The sequence below is a fragment of the Protomyctophum bolini genome (genome assembly GCF_963924005.1).
Source record: "Protomyctophum bolini genome assembly, chromosome: 1".
Classification (NCBI taxonomy): Eukaryota; Metazoa; Chordata; class Actinopteri; order Myctophiformes; family Myctophidae; genus Protomyctophum; species Protomyctophum bolini.
In genome coordinates this window covers 12,133,873-12,153,387 of record NC_137862.1, presented here as the reverse complement: position 1 = coordinate 12,153,387, position 19,515 = coordinate 12,133,873, and the positions used below count along the sequence as shown (strand labels likewise).

The 19,515-nt window shown below is 41.8% G+C and overlaps 1 protein-coding gene across 4 annotated transcripts in view; it reads right to left on the bottom strand.

Annotated features, from left to right (window-relative positions):
• pde8a (phosphodiesterase 8A) overlaps window positions 1–19,515 on the bottom strand; it is a 66,035-nt gene that overhangs the window by 3,217 nt on the left and 43,303 nt on the right. For all 4 annotated transcript variants that reach the window (XM_080767647.1, XM_080767648.1, XM_080767649.1 and 1 more), the window contains 7 exons: window positions 12,646–12,694; window positions 8,870–8,999; window positions 8,285–8,483; window positions 3,906–4,123; window positions 2,864–2,996; window positions 1,712–1,876; window positions 454–583 (listed from right to left, as the gene is read on the bottom strand). In XM_080767647.1, coding sequence (XP_080623773.1) covers window positions 454–583; window positions 1,712–1,876; window positions 2,864–2,996; window positions 3,906–4,123; window positions 8,285–8,483; window positions 8,870–8,999; window positions 12,646–12,694 — 1,024 coding nt within the window. The remainder of the gene's footprint in view (window positions 1–453; window positions 584–1,711; window positions 1,877–2,863; window positions 2,997–3,905; window positions 4,124–8,284; window positions 8,484–8,869; window positions 9,000–12,645; window positions 12,695–19,515) is intronic.

The window sequence follows — 19,515 nt, the reverse complement described above, 5'->3', positions numbered from 1 at the left end:
TGAGTTAGTTTGATTTCAATTTTGGGATATATTATTCTTGTACTCCACAACATCCCAGAGGCAAATATTGTACTTGTTACTCCATTACAACAGTTTTATTTAATAGTTACCTTTTCAGATTTACATTACTATTACATGTAACAACATAACATGTATATTAACAAATTAAGCATTATTTTATACTTGGGCAAATTGAAAAGAGCTGATCTGTTCTGAGCTTGAAAAACATTTTACAAAATTGGAAAGATTTGATTCAATTTACTTTGGTACTTTAAATATATTTCGATGCCAACACTTTTGTACTTTTAGTCGAGCAACACTTTGACCATCTACTTGTACAAAGCATTATTCTATTGTGGAATTGCTACTTTTATTTAAAGACAAGAAATTAAGAGTAGACTACTTCTTCCACCAGTGATCAGATCATGTTGTAGCTGCAGCATCCAGTCTTACCATCCCAAGCATCAAACATGTCTGTGATGAAGTAGTCTATGAAGGAGATCTGGGACTTGGGAATGCTACAGGTGTTTCTCTCAAACACAGGCATGACCACCGGTAGACCCTGACGCTTCTCCTCGTCCGTCTGCACAGAAGACAGAGAACACACAGTCAAATCTTCCGCATTAATTGACAGTCTCCACGCCAAGCACTATCTATAATACCAGTGGGTCTCTGACCTTTTAATTTCAAGGACCCACATAACTCTGAGAGTGTACGAATGGAACCAAATGGACCCCTTATGGGTCCATACACTCAGGTCAGAGTTACAGACCTGTAAGAGTCCATTTGAGACCCCGGCCCAGAGGGTCCCTGGACCCCACTTTGAGAACCACCGATCGATGTCTACATACTTAACCACTGTCGTTATTGTTGTTGTATGGAACCATTAGAACCAATATAAATAAACAATATCTGTATAGTTATAGTGCTTAGTGTGGACAGTCCATTAAATGACAACGAAAAGAAAAATGGTTGCTAATTCCATTTGCAGTATATTCAGGTAGGTTTAATGCCACTCCCGAAGAAGAGAGATATTGCTTGTTTTGTGATCTTGATGAAATTGAAAACGAAGTTCCCTTTTTGTTTTACTGTTCTAAATATGATAACATAAGGGATATTTTGGTTAATAAGATGTCTTATATCTATAGATGTCTTATATCTTATTCCTAGATTTAAATGATTCTGTAAAAATGGAGATATGTTTTGCCAAAGGGACATTTGTTGTGGCAGATTTTATTTGTCAAGCTTGGGAAAGAAGACATACTGAGTTGTTGTTGTTGTAATGTAATGAATGATGTAATGTAAACATGCTGTAAATGCAATTGTGAAATGGTGTCTTATAAACCCATGAGGGTTGGGCACATTGTGTGCAGGACACGAAAATAAACAATAAATTAAAATTATTCCTGCAGCATCATGTTTTTCTTTTATATATACACCGGTATACAGTATACTGCATAGTACTGTGCATACCGTACATATTTTCAACGAGAAAGTAATGCACTCCAGGAAAATTGATGAGGTTTTAATCACAGAGAACTGTGAACGAGGAACAAACTTCTGCAGTGCATATTTATATGTGATCTCTTCAACGCTGGATTGCTGAAATGTCATCAATAAGGAAGAGATACATTATGGAGTTGGAGTGTGAGACACATTCTTTCCATCTTTTAATATGGATTTTGAATGTATTTATCCCTGCTGCATTTACCTGTGCAAAGTATTCTTCTGAGATGCGTCCAGCCCATTCTATGCAGAGCTCCAGCTGCCTGCATGGATTGGAGATGTCTGCACACTTTATCAACATCCGCTTGACAAGTATCCTGTTCTCGGGTGATGTCAGGACACCTTTGACGGATTCCTCATCATCGTTTCCCTGAAATCAAAGGTAAACCATCAGCGGCATTGAAGAATTTATAACGTTAACCTGCATTCTGTGGTTCTCAAATAAGAACCGCCAGATTAATATGGATTTGTCCACAAACTCCCCATCTGAAAGTGTTTTGTGATGAGGACCTCCATACAAGATTTGTGTTGCTAAAATGTTTAATCCATTTAGACCTGGTGCAACCGTGCAACCTATACGTTGTTACCACAGCTACCTCTGTGGATAGATAAGATAGATAGATAGATAGATAGATAGATAGATAGATACATAGATAGATCGATACATAGATAGATCGAACCCTGCAGTTTAGTGTAGGTAGGGCCCACTCTCATAGTACCAAAAAGTTAACAAATTAAGTGTTTCTAGCATTTATTCCTAATATCCAGGCCCTAACTGAACGCCAACATCCACATTCTGGGTAGAACATTAGCCAAACATAGCCGCCCAATACACAATCTCACAATATGTCGATCGCGAGCTTGTAGATTGGGTATTTTTGGTGTAGAGTAGACTGAAAAGAGCGGTCCAAGCACAGAGCCAGAGCACTAGAGGACTTAAGTGGTTAAAAAAGCCAGACATCTTTTAAATGGCTGTGCCGAGCATTCCACACTGAGATGAGAAAGATTGTACCAACATGTAGAATTCTCTCCCCACACAGATGTCCATGCTCAGGCTATTACAGGTCCACCAATCCAGTTAAATCCTTCAGACCAATACTATTATTGCTTACTAAATACTGGATCAAGGATATCTGTGTATTGCAGGAGGATACTATTTTGGGAATGCATAGTGTGTAACTGAATGCTGAATTTCTCTAAGGTACAAATAACATATGATTCCTAGAGGTCGTAGAGGATAACCACTACTCTCCACTATAACCACTACTCTCAAAATATTAAGGTGCTCCAAATTGTCAGAAATACACAGCGATGCAAGACATAATAATGGAAAGCACATATTTGACTCCCATCTCACCCCATTCTCCTCCAGAGCAGCCAGTGGCTTGTTGATGCTGTTGACAAATTTGTTGACATGTTCAAAGTGTTTGGTCATCTCCGTTGCTAGCACCATGTCAATGACGGCCTGGCGCAGGGTACGATATTCATTCCTAGAGAGACGGACAAACATTGGGTTGAGACGGAGGACATGGTGAAAAGAGGGAGGGAGGGAGAAGAGAAAGGAGAAAAGTGTGAGTTGTAGTAAATGTATGGAAGCCCGCGTGAACGGTTTCCGTCTTCGGACTGCAGTGACAGTGGCGATGAATGGATACATTGTTCACACTCTCCCTTCGAAGGGGACCAGCATTCTGCTTCGGGTGTAAATCAAATTACTACCCTGTCACTGTCAACGTACAAACAATCCCCCCCGCCCCCCGCCCATCCGAGTATAACCATCTTATTCCATAGGACAGTGCATGGTTCTCAAAGTTCTTCAAATGCATAGCAAAATTACACGTGTCATTTATAGAGCACCGAAGTCTGACGTCACTTTCAGTAGAGGGCGTCAGTCCCCAGGTTCATGTATTTGTTTAGTTGCATTGAAATCGCCATAGGAGGATTTTTAGATTGCTTCATATAAGAACTGTGTTTGAAAAATAGACATGTCACCCCGGCCGCTTCACTCATATGGATATGAAGAATCAACTGACTGAGAGAAAACGCTAATGTTACTGCTGCTGAATTAGTTAGATTTTCGCTAGAAGCAGACTGTATCATATATGAGTGAGTGACTGTTGCAAACGATACAGAGACACCTCCCTGACAATAACGCAGAGACAGCTTGTTTATTTTTGGACCACAACGCTTATAGTAGACGATATTAAGATCACCCCATGTTATTCTCCATAGAGAAATTACTTCCGCGAACCAGGGGAATCGAAGGGATGAGCGAGTTACGCCAGGACTTCGGTGCTCTATAGAATGTGATTATTGGGGTGACAGGTTTACGCCCCGGGGAGCTGAATACAATCCTGATAATTCTCATTAAATGAAGACACCTTTCCAGATGCAGTTCCTACCGTTCCATGTTCTTGAAGATGTTGCACTTGTCATCTCGCGTGGTGATCTGGAAGGCCAGCGCTGCATGATGGCTCTCTAACACGGCCGTGTCATTGTACAGAACAGCCAGCTCACTGCCTGCGTTGCACAGGAAGCTGTTGGTGCGGCCTGGATGGTCCACATCATGTACAGTAGCAGCAATCAAGGCAGCCACCTCATCAATAGGGTCCAGACTTTGCTGTTAAGAGGAAATCATATATTTGAATGGGACAATGAAAAACACTAGTTGCGGGAGATGGCAAAGGAGGTCAAATGAGCACATTAGCTGTGAACTACACAGAAAAATCATCAGGTTAATTTAAGAGAGTTTACAAACCCTTGCATTGCTCTCACTTTTACAGTCTCTGAACTACATCAACACTGAGAATTGTACCGGTACTTGAGTCTGTACTCTGGAATCACAGGAAAGTTGAGCAAAATAATTCTGACACACTTGTACTATCACTCAGGTACCGGTACAGCCATTTGTTCTGGTGCAACTTTATTGCCTTCTGTGTAGATATGTAATTGCCTGTGTGTGGTGAAAATTTGCCTCATCAGCAAAATTTACCCATTTAATCTGGCCTGTTAAGGAAAAGAGTCCCAGGCTCTTTTTTGTGCCTAAGCCTTAGATGACCTAAACTCACTGTCCGGCGTGTCCGCTGGCTAAGCCAATGAAAGATCATGTCTCTAAGGTCAGAAATAGCTAATTTTGTAATCAGCTTAGCCAGTGCACAGACTGAATCAGTCACCGAGCCACTGACACCCTTGGGCCAAAGCACCACTCTCTAACAACAAGACATATGGTCGGACGGGACTCCTATATGGTACCATAGTGATAACATGGCCATGCTTTGACAGCAGCACATACCAACATGCATACTGTCGATAAGTAGGCATGAGTGTTGGTAATCAGGACTAAAGCAGTATGAAGGAAAAACAACCTCTAACCACAACATTTTAGCAGAAGTTCTTAGTGACAAAATCTGACTCCTTAACCAATTAAAATTGGGAAAGAATCTGTGACATTTTAGATTTTAACCATCATTTTATATTTAAAGGGATATTTCACTTTCAAAAAAACTTTTGGTCAGTCATGTGAACACCACAGACGTTTTTTAAGTTGCTCCATTCAGTATTTAGATGATTGGATATTCATTTTAGCTACCCCGCCCCCTTCCTATACAAACCCACTATAACTTCAAACTCCATTTTAACCATGATAGATTCATCAAAAACACCCGACCTTTTTTCTGTTGACTGATAATGTCCTTCTAATATGTGAGGGGGCCGTGCTTTTTCATTTACTATTTTCATTTATTTTAAATAATTATTTTTGATTTTGTGAGCGGTGCTGGAGGAGGTTCTTTAGACATTAAAAAATGTCTCTGTGAAGCCACAGAGGCATTTATAGTAGGATATCTTTGAATATATATATATATATATATATATATATATATATATATATATATAGAGAGAGAGAGAGAGAGAGAGAGAGAGAGAGAGAGAGGGAGAGAGTGTGTTGCACTGTTGCCTGCTAATTACAATGTGGAGCGTGCATGAGAGATGGAGAGAGAGAGAGAGAGTGTTGTTTGCTAATTCCCCCACACAATTAAGGTCCCTGCACACAGAGCCCGTTTTTCGGATTTTTAGCAGCGTTTCTCCATCGGTTTTCCGAAAAACTCGTCCAGTGTGCAACCACATTAACTCTGTCATTTCTCGACCGTTTCGGAAACGGGCCGGCACCCTGGCCACATTCCTGTGGGTCTGGAAGTTCCCGGGACTCCCCACACGGAGTTGCACCACTCAGTTCACACGGGTGTGATTTTAACTCAAATCATTGTTCTGGGTGTCCCTAGAACTAAATCATTTGAGATGTTGGTCCGCGTCCAAATACATCTAATTTTTGAAAACGTTTGAGAGCCAACTGTCATAGAAACGCAAGTTTCTCAGAAAAATGTTGGGATTTAAAAGACATTTTTTAATCAGACTCAGTTCTTAATAGCAATTCAACACAGCATAAACCTCAATGAGTTTTCCTGATGTGATAACCTGTCAGAATCAGCTTTTGTTGCGTTCGTGTATGTGCTAAAAGAGACTTTGAGAGCGGTTTCCCTGTTACAATGGAAGTCAATGAGACATTATTTATGTTTCTTAATTCACTATAAAACTGCACAACAGAGCGAAATAATTCATGGAATGGACTAGTTTGCTCATGGTAAGAAAACAAGCCAAACCCTTTAAGGCAGGGGTGCCCAAAAGATAGATCGTGATCTACCAGTCCAGTAGATCACGCTGTGCAGGTAGACCACATGACATGCCCCAAAAATATACAATTTAAATAAATGACTATTTCTTGCATCTGCCACTTGAATTAAGGTGACTTCATTGGATTGACATAAAAAAGGACAGCTCAAACCCACAATGCAATAGTTGTCAAAAATAATATATATTTTTGGTGGGTAGATCTGGTTGAGCTGGTCAAGCTCAGAGCTTGTAGGTCTGCTATTTTTGAAAAATCTTTTTCAAACAGACAGATTTTTAGAATCTGATCACAGGTCAGAATGGGTTAAGGCCTCTTACAGGACAATTCGTTACACTCTCACAGAGTTGAATTAACACTTGAATATCACTGCCAGATTCCTGGGCGGTGTTTACACACCGACATGATAAAGCTGTGTAGATTCACATCTAATCATGAATTTCTAGCACTCTCCCTATTTCTATTGCTCTTCCACAAATCCAACATGTATGGAAAATTATGTTTCTTTTCCCTTTTTGCTTCCTTTATGATGAATTCCTGTTCTGTTCTTTAACTATATAGAAGTGTCTATTTGTACGTCTCTAAATGTTTTGATGAATTGAACAAGGTGGACCCTCTTGTAAACAAGTGTAATTCTTAATTGGGTCGTCCACTCACAGTTAACAGTCTTTGTATTGAGTTTGTGCTTGAAATGTACTGTAATTCTACAAACTGTTAATAAATATTTCAATCAATCAATCAAAAGTTAATAATCAATTACTGCATCATCGACCATTAGTGGCCGTTGCAATGACTGACCGCTCTGTCCGGGACAAAATAAAGTGATGTAAAATGATGTGAGCGTTTTGCCAAGATTCTGTGTCAATGATATGGTTGTCGGAAAAGGGAAGAAGCGCACACCAGTGTTGCAGAGGTGCCGACCAAACCACAGTGACAAGATCAAACAAATCGCACAACTCGTATAGCGGTGAGTGATATGGCTGCAAAATAATGCATCCCTAAAATGTGTGCAAACTGCAAACCTACAGAAACTCATTGTCATTGTGTCAATAGGCTCTAGCTAACCCTTCCTACTACTGGGCCTCTTCAGACTTCCTTCACAGGTGTTAATTAAGGCTCTGTTCCATTCTAGTCAAACAGAGTCAGTGCTGCTATTGTGCACGTTGGCTCACTGGAAACACAGGTGTGTAACATACTCAGAGTTACAGGGGTGACGGGGGTCCTTGGAATTAAAACGTTTTGAGAACCACTGTACACTAAATGGAATAGAGCCTTAATTAGTATCATGGGTAACACCCGTGAAGGAAGTTGGAAGAGGCCCAGAAGTAGCATGGAGCCTAATAGGTACTGGCTTCACAAGCCTTACGTACCGTAAGGCTGATCTTGGACTGTAAGCACACCTAAACTATACCCAGTAATGGTTAATCCCAGAGCTGATCGGGGCACCTTGGTGGCTCAGCCTGTATAAGAACACTGACCACATCACGGCAACATGCCTGCTTCCATTCTTGGCATGTTATGCCCTCCTCTAACTTCCCGTCTCTGTCCACTGTCCCATCCAAATTAATTAAAATTAAAAACGGCAAAAACCTTTATTTTATTTTTTTAAGGTTGAGACAGAAAACTGCCCCAAACTTTTTTTAGTTTCCCCCCCCCCCCCCCCCCCCCCCAACTAGATTTCTAAAAAGGGTACCTCTGTAGAAAATGTATGCACCCTGGTATAAAATTCCATGACCCAAAGTGATAAAAGAAAAAATATGAACCCTCCCTATAGGGGTAGGTGTTTATTGTTTAACCACCATCTCAATTTCTACCACCATCTATTTTACTGGGTCGTTCACACTCACAGTGTGTTGATGGCTCGTTAACAACCGTCACTGATTGACTTTTTTATGAATTCAAATTTGTACGACCCTCCATTGGACTCAAAGTAAAATGAGCTGACCTTCCATTGGACTGAGATTGGATAGGCATAACCCTCCCCTATTTTCCTCCAGGGACCCCCTTCTGTAAATTTAGACTAGTCCCCTATCAGTATTTGTTTTATTATTTCCATTTTTTTTTTGTCATTTTCAATTGGTGCACATTTTTTTTTACCTTCACCCTTTCCTTGCCAAGGAAGTATGCAGTGGCATGCAGGACATCGGCTGCATGAGTAGAGTTGTGGTAGGAGTTACCGGAGTGGTAGTTGGCTTCAACCACTTGTAGCCAGGCGCGCAACGTGCCCTCGGGACAGTTCAGGAACTCACACACCCCAAAGCGAGAGAAGATCGTCAGACCCAAGAAGGTCAAAGGCCTGAGGGGTCAAAGGTCATGGGAGTTGATTATAACCCAGGGATGTGCCATTCATCGGAAATATATCAAAAAACGATATTTAGAATCAATAACAGGCTTACTTTTAACTTTTTAATTTTAATCAAATAATTAAGAAGCAGGTTTTATTTATGTTTTAATGAATCAACATGGAAATAAATAAATAGATTTTTTATAATCAACTAAATCTTATTAAAAACTAAAAGGTAGGGATTTTCTTTGGTTAAAATAAATTATAGTAAGTAAGTACTCATTGCTATAGACTTGTTGAGCGTTTGTTCAGCAACAGGAGTCTCCATGTCTCTCCAGCTCTTTATTAAAAATGTGATATAACTACAGATCGTAGATGAGGTGAGATTGTCACCTCACCTTTTCATGGTAGCACCCTCCAAGTTGAAGATGTCAAAATCCCAAGACTCCTCATTCTCCATGGTCTGGGCTATACGAGGCGGGATATCAATTAGAGACAGCGGAGTGGTCAGGTGACTGGCGTGCGGCTCTGGGGGGAACATAGGCAGAAAAAGAAGAATGAGAGTGAGTGTGTGTGTGTGTGTGTGTGTGTGTGTGTGTGTGTGTGTGTGTGTGTGTGTGTGTGTACCAAAACAGTAGCCTCAAAACACAGTCGCCTTGGGTGTACAGCCGACGTACTGTAACTGTTCTGCCTGATATTCCTAAACGTAACGTCAGTAAACTATGCCAAAACGGTCAACCCTAACTTTATTCCTAACCTTAACCTCAGTAAAACAGTGCCAACAGTAAACACCTAACCCTATTCCTAGAGTTAAAGTGCAAAACCACTTTGGTAGAAGTTTGGGTTGTGTAGTTACCTTGCCATGACGCAAGTCCAAATGTGGACAAGAAATCGAAAATAATAACTCCAGTGATCAATTGATCATTCAAAATATGCTCCTCATTGACTTAAATTGTACGCTGAAACAGATCTCAAAGTCATTATTTTAGTATTTAAACAAACACAAACTAAGTTGATGTGTGCAATTCGAAACTGGCACCTGTAAATAAAGTCTGAGTCCCCCCCTCCAGTGAGGGGTAACAACTGAGGAGGTACTTAAAACTGAGTGCCCTCCAACCCCACAAGGCCACTGGCCATGACAATATACCCTCCAAATTTCTCAGAGACTCAGCCATTTCCATAGCTCCAGTCATCACCCACATAGTAAACCTCTCCATCAAACAGGGACAGGTCCCCCAAGATTTTAAACTGGCCAAAGTAACCCCCCTGTACAAAAAAGGGAGTAAATGAGAACCCGGCAACTACCGCCCTATTTCTATTCTAAGCTCCATCTCGAAAGTGATGGAAAAAATAGTCTATGAACAGGTTGAAAAGTATCTTGCAACTAATAAATTGCTGTACGAGTTCCAATCTGGTTTCAGAACATCCCACTCCACTGACACATGCTTCCTCTATTTGAGCGACCACATCAAACACGAGGTGGATGCTGGAAAATACTGCGGCATGGTCATGCTGGACCTCCAAAAGGCTTTTGACACCGTGAACCACTCCATACTGCTTAACAAGCTTAAAGCTATTGGTTTTGATAGCACATCAGTGAGCTGGATGCAATCCTATACCTGGAGGGGAGAGAACAGATGGTGGAGGTGAATGGAACACTGTCCCCCCCCCCCCCCTCCCAGTGAGCTGTGGCGTCCCACAAGGAAGCATACTAGGGCCTTTACAGTTCCTAATATATGTTAACGACATGACATCAGCTTGTGACTGCAACTTGTTCCTGTTCGCAGACGACTCAGCACTGCTGGTCTCGGACAGGAACAAACTGCAGGTTGAAAAGACCCTCAGCTCTGAACTCGGTAGTAATCAAAAGAGTAAATCAAAGAACAAGATTCCTTTACAGGATCTCCTCACTGGTCAACAAAAACACCTTGAAGACCTTAACAGGAGCCCTCGTACAAGGCTTCTTTGACTATGCATCCACCTCTTGGTACCACAGCACCTCAAAGGCCCTTAAAACAAGGCTCCAGACCTCCCAAAACAAACTGGTCAGGCTCCTACTTGGCCTCACCCCCCGAACCCACCTCACCCCTGCCCACTTTGACAGGCTGGGATGGCTTAGGGTTGAATTTTTTTTTGAATAATAATAGGGCTAATAAAAGTTACAGGTATGGTGTGTGCGATATTAATTGTGAGATTACCATAATGACGGTAATCATTAAAGGACCACTTTTCAACCTATCTTCATATAATAGGTCCTCACTAATAATCATGATAAAATGACACATTTTTTTCTACTCGGTCTGTGTCACATAGGAGGGCTGTGGGCAGTTCAGAAACCCACCCAACAGTGACATCAATGGAGAATCCAAGCTAATAGAAACTGCAGGCTTTCTAGTCCTGAAAAGTTGCGAAAATGGAAGCCATCATTCTCACAATAATAAACCCTGTTAGGGTCCATTTGGTTCCATTTGTACACTCTCAGAGTTACAGACCCATAAGGGTCCATTTGATTCCAAACCATTTCCCTGGGGACCCCCTGGAACTGCCTCAAGGACCCTGGGGGTCCCCGGACCCCGAACCCCACTTTGGAATCACTGCTCTATGTAATGTTTGTGTGTGTGTGTGTGTGTGTGTCCGTCCAGCTGATGGTCGTTAATGTCAAAGCAATGCTGTTTATGCACTGTCAAATAGGTCTAGGCCTACATCTATTCTAAGGTGGCATATACCTGTATAGGCATATTACCCTGCTCATTACTGTTCGGAAATATACATAAATCTTCGTGTTTGAGCACCAAAAGCATTTTGAGAACCCACAAATTTCCGCGCTTCGCGCGCACACTGTGCGGCCCCCCACACACAATCATTCTACAGTTGTGGCCCCCGGCCTAATCTAATTGAATACCCCTGGAGTACAGCATCTTGCAATGGGTCTGGTCCACAAGATTCGATACACCACCAAGATACCCATGTACCTGTCTAAATACTTCCTTAATGTAAACGAAGTCCACACCCACAACACCAGAGGGAGTGCAACAAACCATGTACAACCCAGATTCGGCACAAACAAGGGACTAAATTATTTTCGCTCCTATGCCACCAAAATGTGGAACGCCCTACCAACAGTCATTAAGACATGTGAATCCCTTGACTCCTTCAAAACCGCTCTCAAAGGACACCTACGGATGGCTGCAATTCGAAACTGGCCTCTATGTATCCTTTCAATTTTTGCTTCCTATATGATGAATTCCTGTTCTGTTCTTTAACTACATAGAAGTGTCTATTTGTATGTCTCTAAATGTTTTGATGAATTGAACAATGTGGACCCTGTTGTAAACAAGTGTAATGCTTAATTGGGTCGTCCACTCACAGTTAACAGTCTTTGTATTGAGTTTGTGCTTGAAATGTACTGTAATTCTACAAACTGTTAATAAATATTTCAATCAATCAATCAATCCATGTCATGGTCATAGAACGCAGTACCACGCTGTGGTACCAAAATAATTGTGACGTGCAGTCGTGCACGCGCAGGTACGGAACGGAACGGTGCAAACGCATGCACGCTAGAACGCATCCCCCTAGATTCAAGAGAGGACGCACCTAACCACCTCGGTCACCACTCACCAGACTTTCCAAGACGCAGTACCCAGTCTAAGTTTACTGCCGGTGGGTGCAACCCCCTATTTTCACACCGTGTAGTACCCACTACTTTGCATAACAACAGCTTTAACTGTTTACCTGAACGCACGTAATGGTAAGCAACACAGCACATGAAAAGATCATCTGAAAGAAATAAGTAAGTCAATGAGGAGCATATTTTGAAGTGTTCTTCCCCTTTAACCGCAGTAAAACTATGCCTAACCCTAAACTTATTTCTAACCTTATTCTCAGCAAAACAAATACAATGTCATTGTAAAAGAATACAAGAACCGCCCCAACGAGCAGCCTGCGTCAGTTCGGCGGAAAGAAATGAGGGTGAGCTTGTTTTAAGGTGAGCATTCCGGTTACTGTGTAAGTGTGCGTGTGCGTGTGTGCGTGTGTGTGTGTGTGTGTGTGTGTGTGTAATGGAATGGAATTACTCAAGAAAGAGTGTGTGTGTGTGTGTGTGTGTGTAATGGAACTACTCAAGAAAGACCATCTGCAGACCATCACCAGCAGAGTTATTTTGTATACTTACGCTTTGTGGCAAAGATGTACTCATTTCCTGACAATCTGCGTAGGCCATCCTGCAACAAGAAAGCAAATGAAAGAGTGTGAAAAAAGGAAGTGGATGCAAAGGTTACCACTCTGGCAACAGGATTAGCTGTCAATCAACTTCCAGGAACTCAGAAAACAAAATGACTATAAGCCACACACATAATTATGCTTTCAACTGTGGGATTGAAATGATACTCGAATACATATTTGACGTCAAGTGGACAGAGGGTGGATAAAAGGCATGTGCATGACGTATATGATTATAACATTGAAGTGTCTGCCTTTACGGATTCATGAACTAGGCAGCACCTTTACAAGAGAAACTTCACCCTTTTTGCAAACAAATATGTTTATGACGTTTAGAAGATTTAGCACTTTCCTGGTTGTCTTTCTGTGTGTAATATGTGGTTTTATATATTTTAGATTTTAGCAGTGAGTCGGAGGGGCAAGGCGTCGACCCTAGTTACAGTTAGTTGAATCGTCAAAACTCCTGCATTTGATCATCAATTTATTCCATTAGATTAGACTATTTTATGGTTGTATCCAGAATGAAAACATTCCATGAGGTAAAGGAGTTAGTGTACATTCCCCATAATAGCCTATAGCCAATATAATGTTTTAGTTATTACATAACTTAATATCATATGCCACTGCCTGTATTCTTCTTGGAAAAATATAAAAAGATACTCCTATGGAAAGGCTATATTATTTAATACTACAACAAAGTAGTAGTAGTAGTTGTTGTGAATTAGCAAACTGGACATTTGGACTGAATGTTTCCTTTATTCTCATGTTGGGCTTCTGTTCGCCAAAGTTCTTATTTGTGTTGTTTCCACAGCCGCCTGCCTTGACTTCTGTGTGCGCTGACTGCGGCGGGCACGGTGTGGGCTAGCTCCGCCCTCCCCTCACTGGTGCGTCATGGACACTGGGTTCACTTACTTCCTGGACTACATGTTGTCTCAGACAGCCCTCCCCCTATCCACGAGGAGCAGTGCACCAAAGCATTATGGGAATTGTAGTCCAGGTCAGGAAGGCAGTGAGCCCAGTGTTGATGACATCAGATACACTGGGTTCACTGTTAAAATCTAAAATACTGTATCTAAAACCTCATATTACACACAAAAGAAAGTGTTCTAAATCTTCTAAACGTCATTAACATATAGTGAAGTGTCCCTTTAATTCACGGACATCCATGCATGCAAAAGTTCTGAACTCAGTCAAATCTGTACTTGATTTTCGGATAAACTGCCATTACAATTTGGTAAAACAGAATCCATTGCTGATGATAAAGTAATCTCAAGCAAAGAAGAGGTTACCCATTTGGGCTACATTCTTTTTTTTTATTAAATATATTTTTTATCCCACGATTTTGTAACCCATTTTTCACCCCTGTGTCAATCATCTAATGTGATCCTGGGCTCTACACACCCTCCGCCAACCTGGGGAGAGCAACGGACTTAACTCATCAAACACATCAAAGGTGATCACATGAAAAGGTGATCACATGAAAAAGTAAATCAAAGAACAAGATCTTTTGGGGAGAATTTCCTCTTTTGTCAACCAGTTCTCTCAGGATTCTTGCCACTTTGACTATGCTTGCACCTCTTTGTTCTCCAACATCCCAATGTCACTAAAGAGTAAAGACTAAGCTTCAGACAAAACAAACTGATCAGACTTCTTCTCTGCCTGAGGCCCATGACCCACAAATTTCCAACTATTGCAACACAGTAAAAAAAAACACCAGTCTTAACTTAACTCAGTGTGTACTCCTGCAGTTAAATAAACACTATGAATTTATTACTGTGTCAATTAACATCTAATTTATAACCTGCTCTAGCTTGGCGATATTACAGGGAGGACATTTGTTTCCACTGATTTTCTGAAATATATGGCAGGGATTTATATACTATTACGTTCTGTTGCTCCGATACCACGCCCACATTAACAATAAGTCTTGCAGCCCAGAAGACTCTTTCCACAAACTACAGCAAAGCAGTGCAGTGCAGCCCAAGATCCTGGTCAAGATCTATACAGGTTATACATATTCTATGTAAAGCGCCTTGGATAAAGGCGCTATATAAATGCACCATGTACCAATATACACTATGTGCAGAGAGTCTCCAAACACAGCAAATTATGTCAGTTTTACCATGTAACCATATTCCATCATACGGATGGATAAAATAATGATTTATAAATTCAATAAACCTCGGATAGGACCTAGGAGCTTTGATGTTTGTTATTGTTGTGGCCAAGAGGACCACTGTCCACCTGGTGGGAGACGTTTGTGTCACTGTTTACATTTACATTAAAACCGGGAAAGCATCTGTGACATTTTTTAGGGGCATTAGCCCCTCCTTAATACACAAAATGTCCGCAACACAAACATTAAATGCCATTGACAATGAAGGGGAAATTTAGGTGATCTTGTCCCCACACGTCTCATATTTGCCATTCATGACAATGAAAGGAGAAATTAGGTCAAATGTCCGCCAAATATGACGTAAATTTGTGGCAACAGGCATTCCGATTGGCCACTATGAGATGATGCATGATGATGTACGATCATAACAGCGCCCCTCACTTCACACGGGTGTGATTTTATTATTTTCGAAAAATAGCAGATATACAAGCTCACTCACTGAGAGCTTGTACATCTGCTATTTTTGAACATAATTGAAAAATCTTGAAAGTGTGAGAACTACTGATTTAGAAGGCATTTGTAGAATCGGCCTCCGATCTTAATAGGCTAATATTATTTTTGGTTTTAGTATTTGGCCTTCTCTTCCTCACCAAAACAAAATAAATGTGTAAAAGTATATAAAAAAAAGGCAAATGTCAGCCAATAACCATACTAAAGCTACATAAGGGTGTAGTTTGAGCAGTAGTCTTACAGAGTGAAGTGTTTCCTTGACGAGTGAGAAAGGAAGAGGAGACTGGCTCATCTTTGACCCAAGCATTGTCTCACGGTGGCGCTGCCTCTGTACACACTGGCTATTTTAAGACGTTCTCCCCTAGAAAGATGACAGCTCCACTCAAAAAAAAAAGAAAAGAAAAAGCTCTGTGTTCGAACATTCGACGCCCCCACACCCCTCAGTCAAATATTGAGTGTTACTGTCTGTCTACCACAGCAGAGTCAAATAGAAACTAGAGACCTAGAGAATAAATGATTAACCGAGTACATGGATGTTTCTCTGAGAATAATTGCACAGTATGAAGAAAAATAACCTGCACCAAGACAACATTGTATGGCTCTCCAGTTCTGCTTGAGAGAGAGAGAGAGAGAGAGAGAGAGAGAGAGAGAGAGAGAGAGAGAGAGAGAGAGAGAGAGAAGGGTTTGGGGGGAACTGCTTTCCTCTCCAGCCTACAGGAGCACAAAGGACAATCTAACACTTCCTCTGGGGTTCTTGCCAAGACTGCCAACTTGGCAGTCTTTCTAGTTCTCTACCTCACCATGGTTAATCAGTCTCTGTCTCTCCCTCTACTTCTCTCTGTGTCTCCTGCTCTCCGTTTCATTCTGCAAACAAAGTCCACACACCCAAATATTGAAGTCTGCATGCGTACGGGGCAAACATTCCTGACCCTGCTGCCTTCATCTCACATGACACAATCACATGACCTCGCAGGCTTTGATATGGACTGCTGGATAATGGGACAGATGTAGCTGGTGGCTGTTCATGTTTATGATAGCATGCATCTTAGTAGACGGTGGTGTGGTTGCCAAGGGACATGCAGCCTTTCTGAACACCAGGACTTCGGAGAGCTTTTCGCCATTGAGTAAATGCGTCAGTCTTATCTGCTTGACCACAAAGGGAGATTTGTAGGTCCTTGACATTATTTAGCCCACAGGACCGCAGTGGACCACTTTTCAACCTACCTTGATATAATTGGTCCTAGCTGATGTTCATGATAAAATGCCACAATTGTTTTTCTACTCGGTCTGTGTCTCATAAGAAGGCTGTGGGCACTTCAGAAACCTCTCCACCAGTGACACCATCGATGGGGAAACCAAGCTAATAGAAACTGCAGTGAACAACATATGTTCAGGAGGAAGACTACGCTTTCAAGATAAGATCGTTGGTTACCTCCGCCAGCTATTCCATGCTAATTCCATTCCTAGGCCTGCCTCAGGTATAGAGCTCAATCAACTTCACCACAGTTACAGTTAACTCCACCATTTACCTGCCATGGTAACTGATCTCAGCTCCACCCTCGCCACTCACAGAGGCCTCACTGCCATGGGAACTGTCAAGCTCTCCGCCCTATCTCCGCCCTCGCTCCATTAAGGGAAGAGTATATATGCAATTCTGTTTCACCTGCCACTCGTGCATTGTATCTCGTACGCAACACAGCTGAACGACACACTCACGAAGCAAAAGCAGCCCCAAATTATTCGACAACCTGTCAGAACGACCATATCCCCCACCTAGTCAATTTTCTGGACGATTTTCTCACGGTCTGAAGTGTGAGATTATCATAATGATATCATATTCAAGGGCTTTTGGAGAGAAACGAGACAGACACCAGTCACTTTAGACTAGAGTACTGCTGGTTTGTGTGTTTGTTTGTGTGTGTGTGTGTGTGTGTGTGTCTATCTATTTAAAGGTAGCATATACTTGTATAGACATATACTGTACCACCCTGTGCTCAAGGCTACTGTGCACAACAGTATTACATAAATCTTTGTGTTTGAACACAAAATGCATTTTGAGAACCCACACATTTTCGCGCTTCGCACGCACGCTGTGCGGCCCCCCCACACACAATCATTCTACAATTGTGGCCACCGGCCTAATCTAGTTGAATACCCCTGCTTTAAGGCAAGCTCTTCAGCTTTTTCCCCGTTGACAGATACTGTATGTACAAATATACCATATGTTTGTGTTTGTATATGCATTTTTGTCAAAAAAATGTCAAGGTCAATCAATCAAAACAAAAAAGGAACCAATATTTCTCTCTTCTGACTCTGCGACGGAGAGTCACAACGTCACCTAACATTCTTCATGATTCAATATATCTCATCTTCACTCCTCCCCCCCCCCCCCACTGCAGAGACTTCTGCGTGGCACAGGGGAAAAGGTCCTGCCCCCCCCCCACTGCAGAGACTTGGGGTCATATCTTATACCTATTACCTAGCACTGAACAGTACTAGTACTAGTAGTAAGTACCATTGCCAGTATACAACTGACACAATTGTCATTGTCACTTTGTATAATTTACCAAATGTACTTGGCTGCTGCTTGTAATCAAAATCCGCCCAAATTGAACACTTACGTTCAACATGATAGATGACATTTCTGAGAGACTCAGCATAATTAGTCAACTTGACATACAGTATTATACACTGCATTAGTTTTCTTTGCCACCAGCCTGAGCAGAATCTACTCCAACTTGGAGAAAACACGCCCATGACCAATTCAAAGAGCACCTTGCGTTGTGTCCAGAAAAACATAATCAGAGCTGGAATCACAATTTGCGACCTTTGACATGCGATCTGTGACATAGATCGTCTAAATAGGGCCCTAGGCCAGGGGTCTTCAACCTTTTCCCTGTACATGGCCATTTTCGGCACATCCCCTCTGATCCCACTGCTTTTCAAGAACACAGTCTCATTCATCAATTTATCAACAGGTGGTTTAATTGTGCTATACTGTGTGAATTTGTTTTTGTGCTTATCAATATAGATGTGATATCTTAAAATAAATCAATGAGCTCATTACATCTTCCCCTTTCTCACTGTCTCACTCTAATATCTGTCTACCAGCCATGGAGTTCAGAGGCAGTGTTGGCTAGGGTCTCACAGCGGACGCATGCTCCAAATAACTCCACTTTACACATATACTGATTTGCAGACTATACGCCGGAAGAGGTCTGACTCAATATACGTAACAATTTTGCCAGGACAGATCTACAAGTCAACATATATGGTCTTTTTCCTCATGCATGCTTCTACCGGCCCCTCCCCTTTTTAGTAATCTGATTTTACATGCTCAGACACTACCAAGTGTCTGCAACACCATAATTTCCGGTGGTAACTTGCACTGTAACACATCATTTTTGAGTGGTGCAACCACTCCAAGGAACAGCAATGTCTGTGTTCACCTATGCCTGTGTTCACCTATGTGTGTCTGTGTTGGTTAATGAGCACCAGTATATGACTATGAGAGAGAGGGATAGTGCTGCACTGTTGCCTGCTAATGAGAGAGAGAGAGAGAGAGAGAGAGAGAGAGAGAGAGTTGCACCACTCAGTTCACACGGGTGTGATGTTTTTAATTCAGTAACTCAGTCACCGTTACAATATGGTGTGTTACTCCGTTAGTTTGTTATTTTCCATGTAGTCTCAGCTAGAGAGAGACAGACTTCTGGGAGAGAGGGAGGAGAAATGGAAGAAGAGGGAGGAGGAAGGACCGAGGGAGAGACTGAGTGTGCGTGGTGGCGTGCGGCGAAGACGCTGCAGGCGCTGTGGAGACGCACACACACACACACGTACATGTGTGTGTGTGTGTGTGTGTGTGTGTGTGTGTGTGTGTGTGTGTGTGTGTGTGTGTGTGTGTGTGTGTGCGTGTGCGTGCGTCATTTCAATCCAAGGCGCAGACCGTCATTGACGTATGAAGCTCGTCATTTTGTGTTTTCAGTGTTGATGATAGAGGGTGCTCTTCCACAACCTGTGCAGTGATCCTAGAACTTCCAACACCTGGAAATAACGTGATCTAAAAAAATCCAGACGGTCTAGTATAATGTTAGTAATAAGATTTGTAAAAAAAGAAAAAAACATTTTCCTTGTGTTTTTGATGAAAAGTAGAGATATTTGGTGTTTACATCATCACAGAATAAAATATTCTGTGGGATT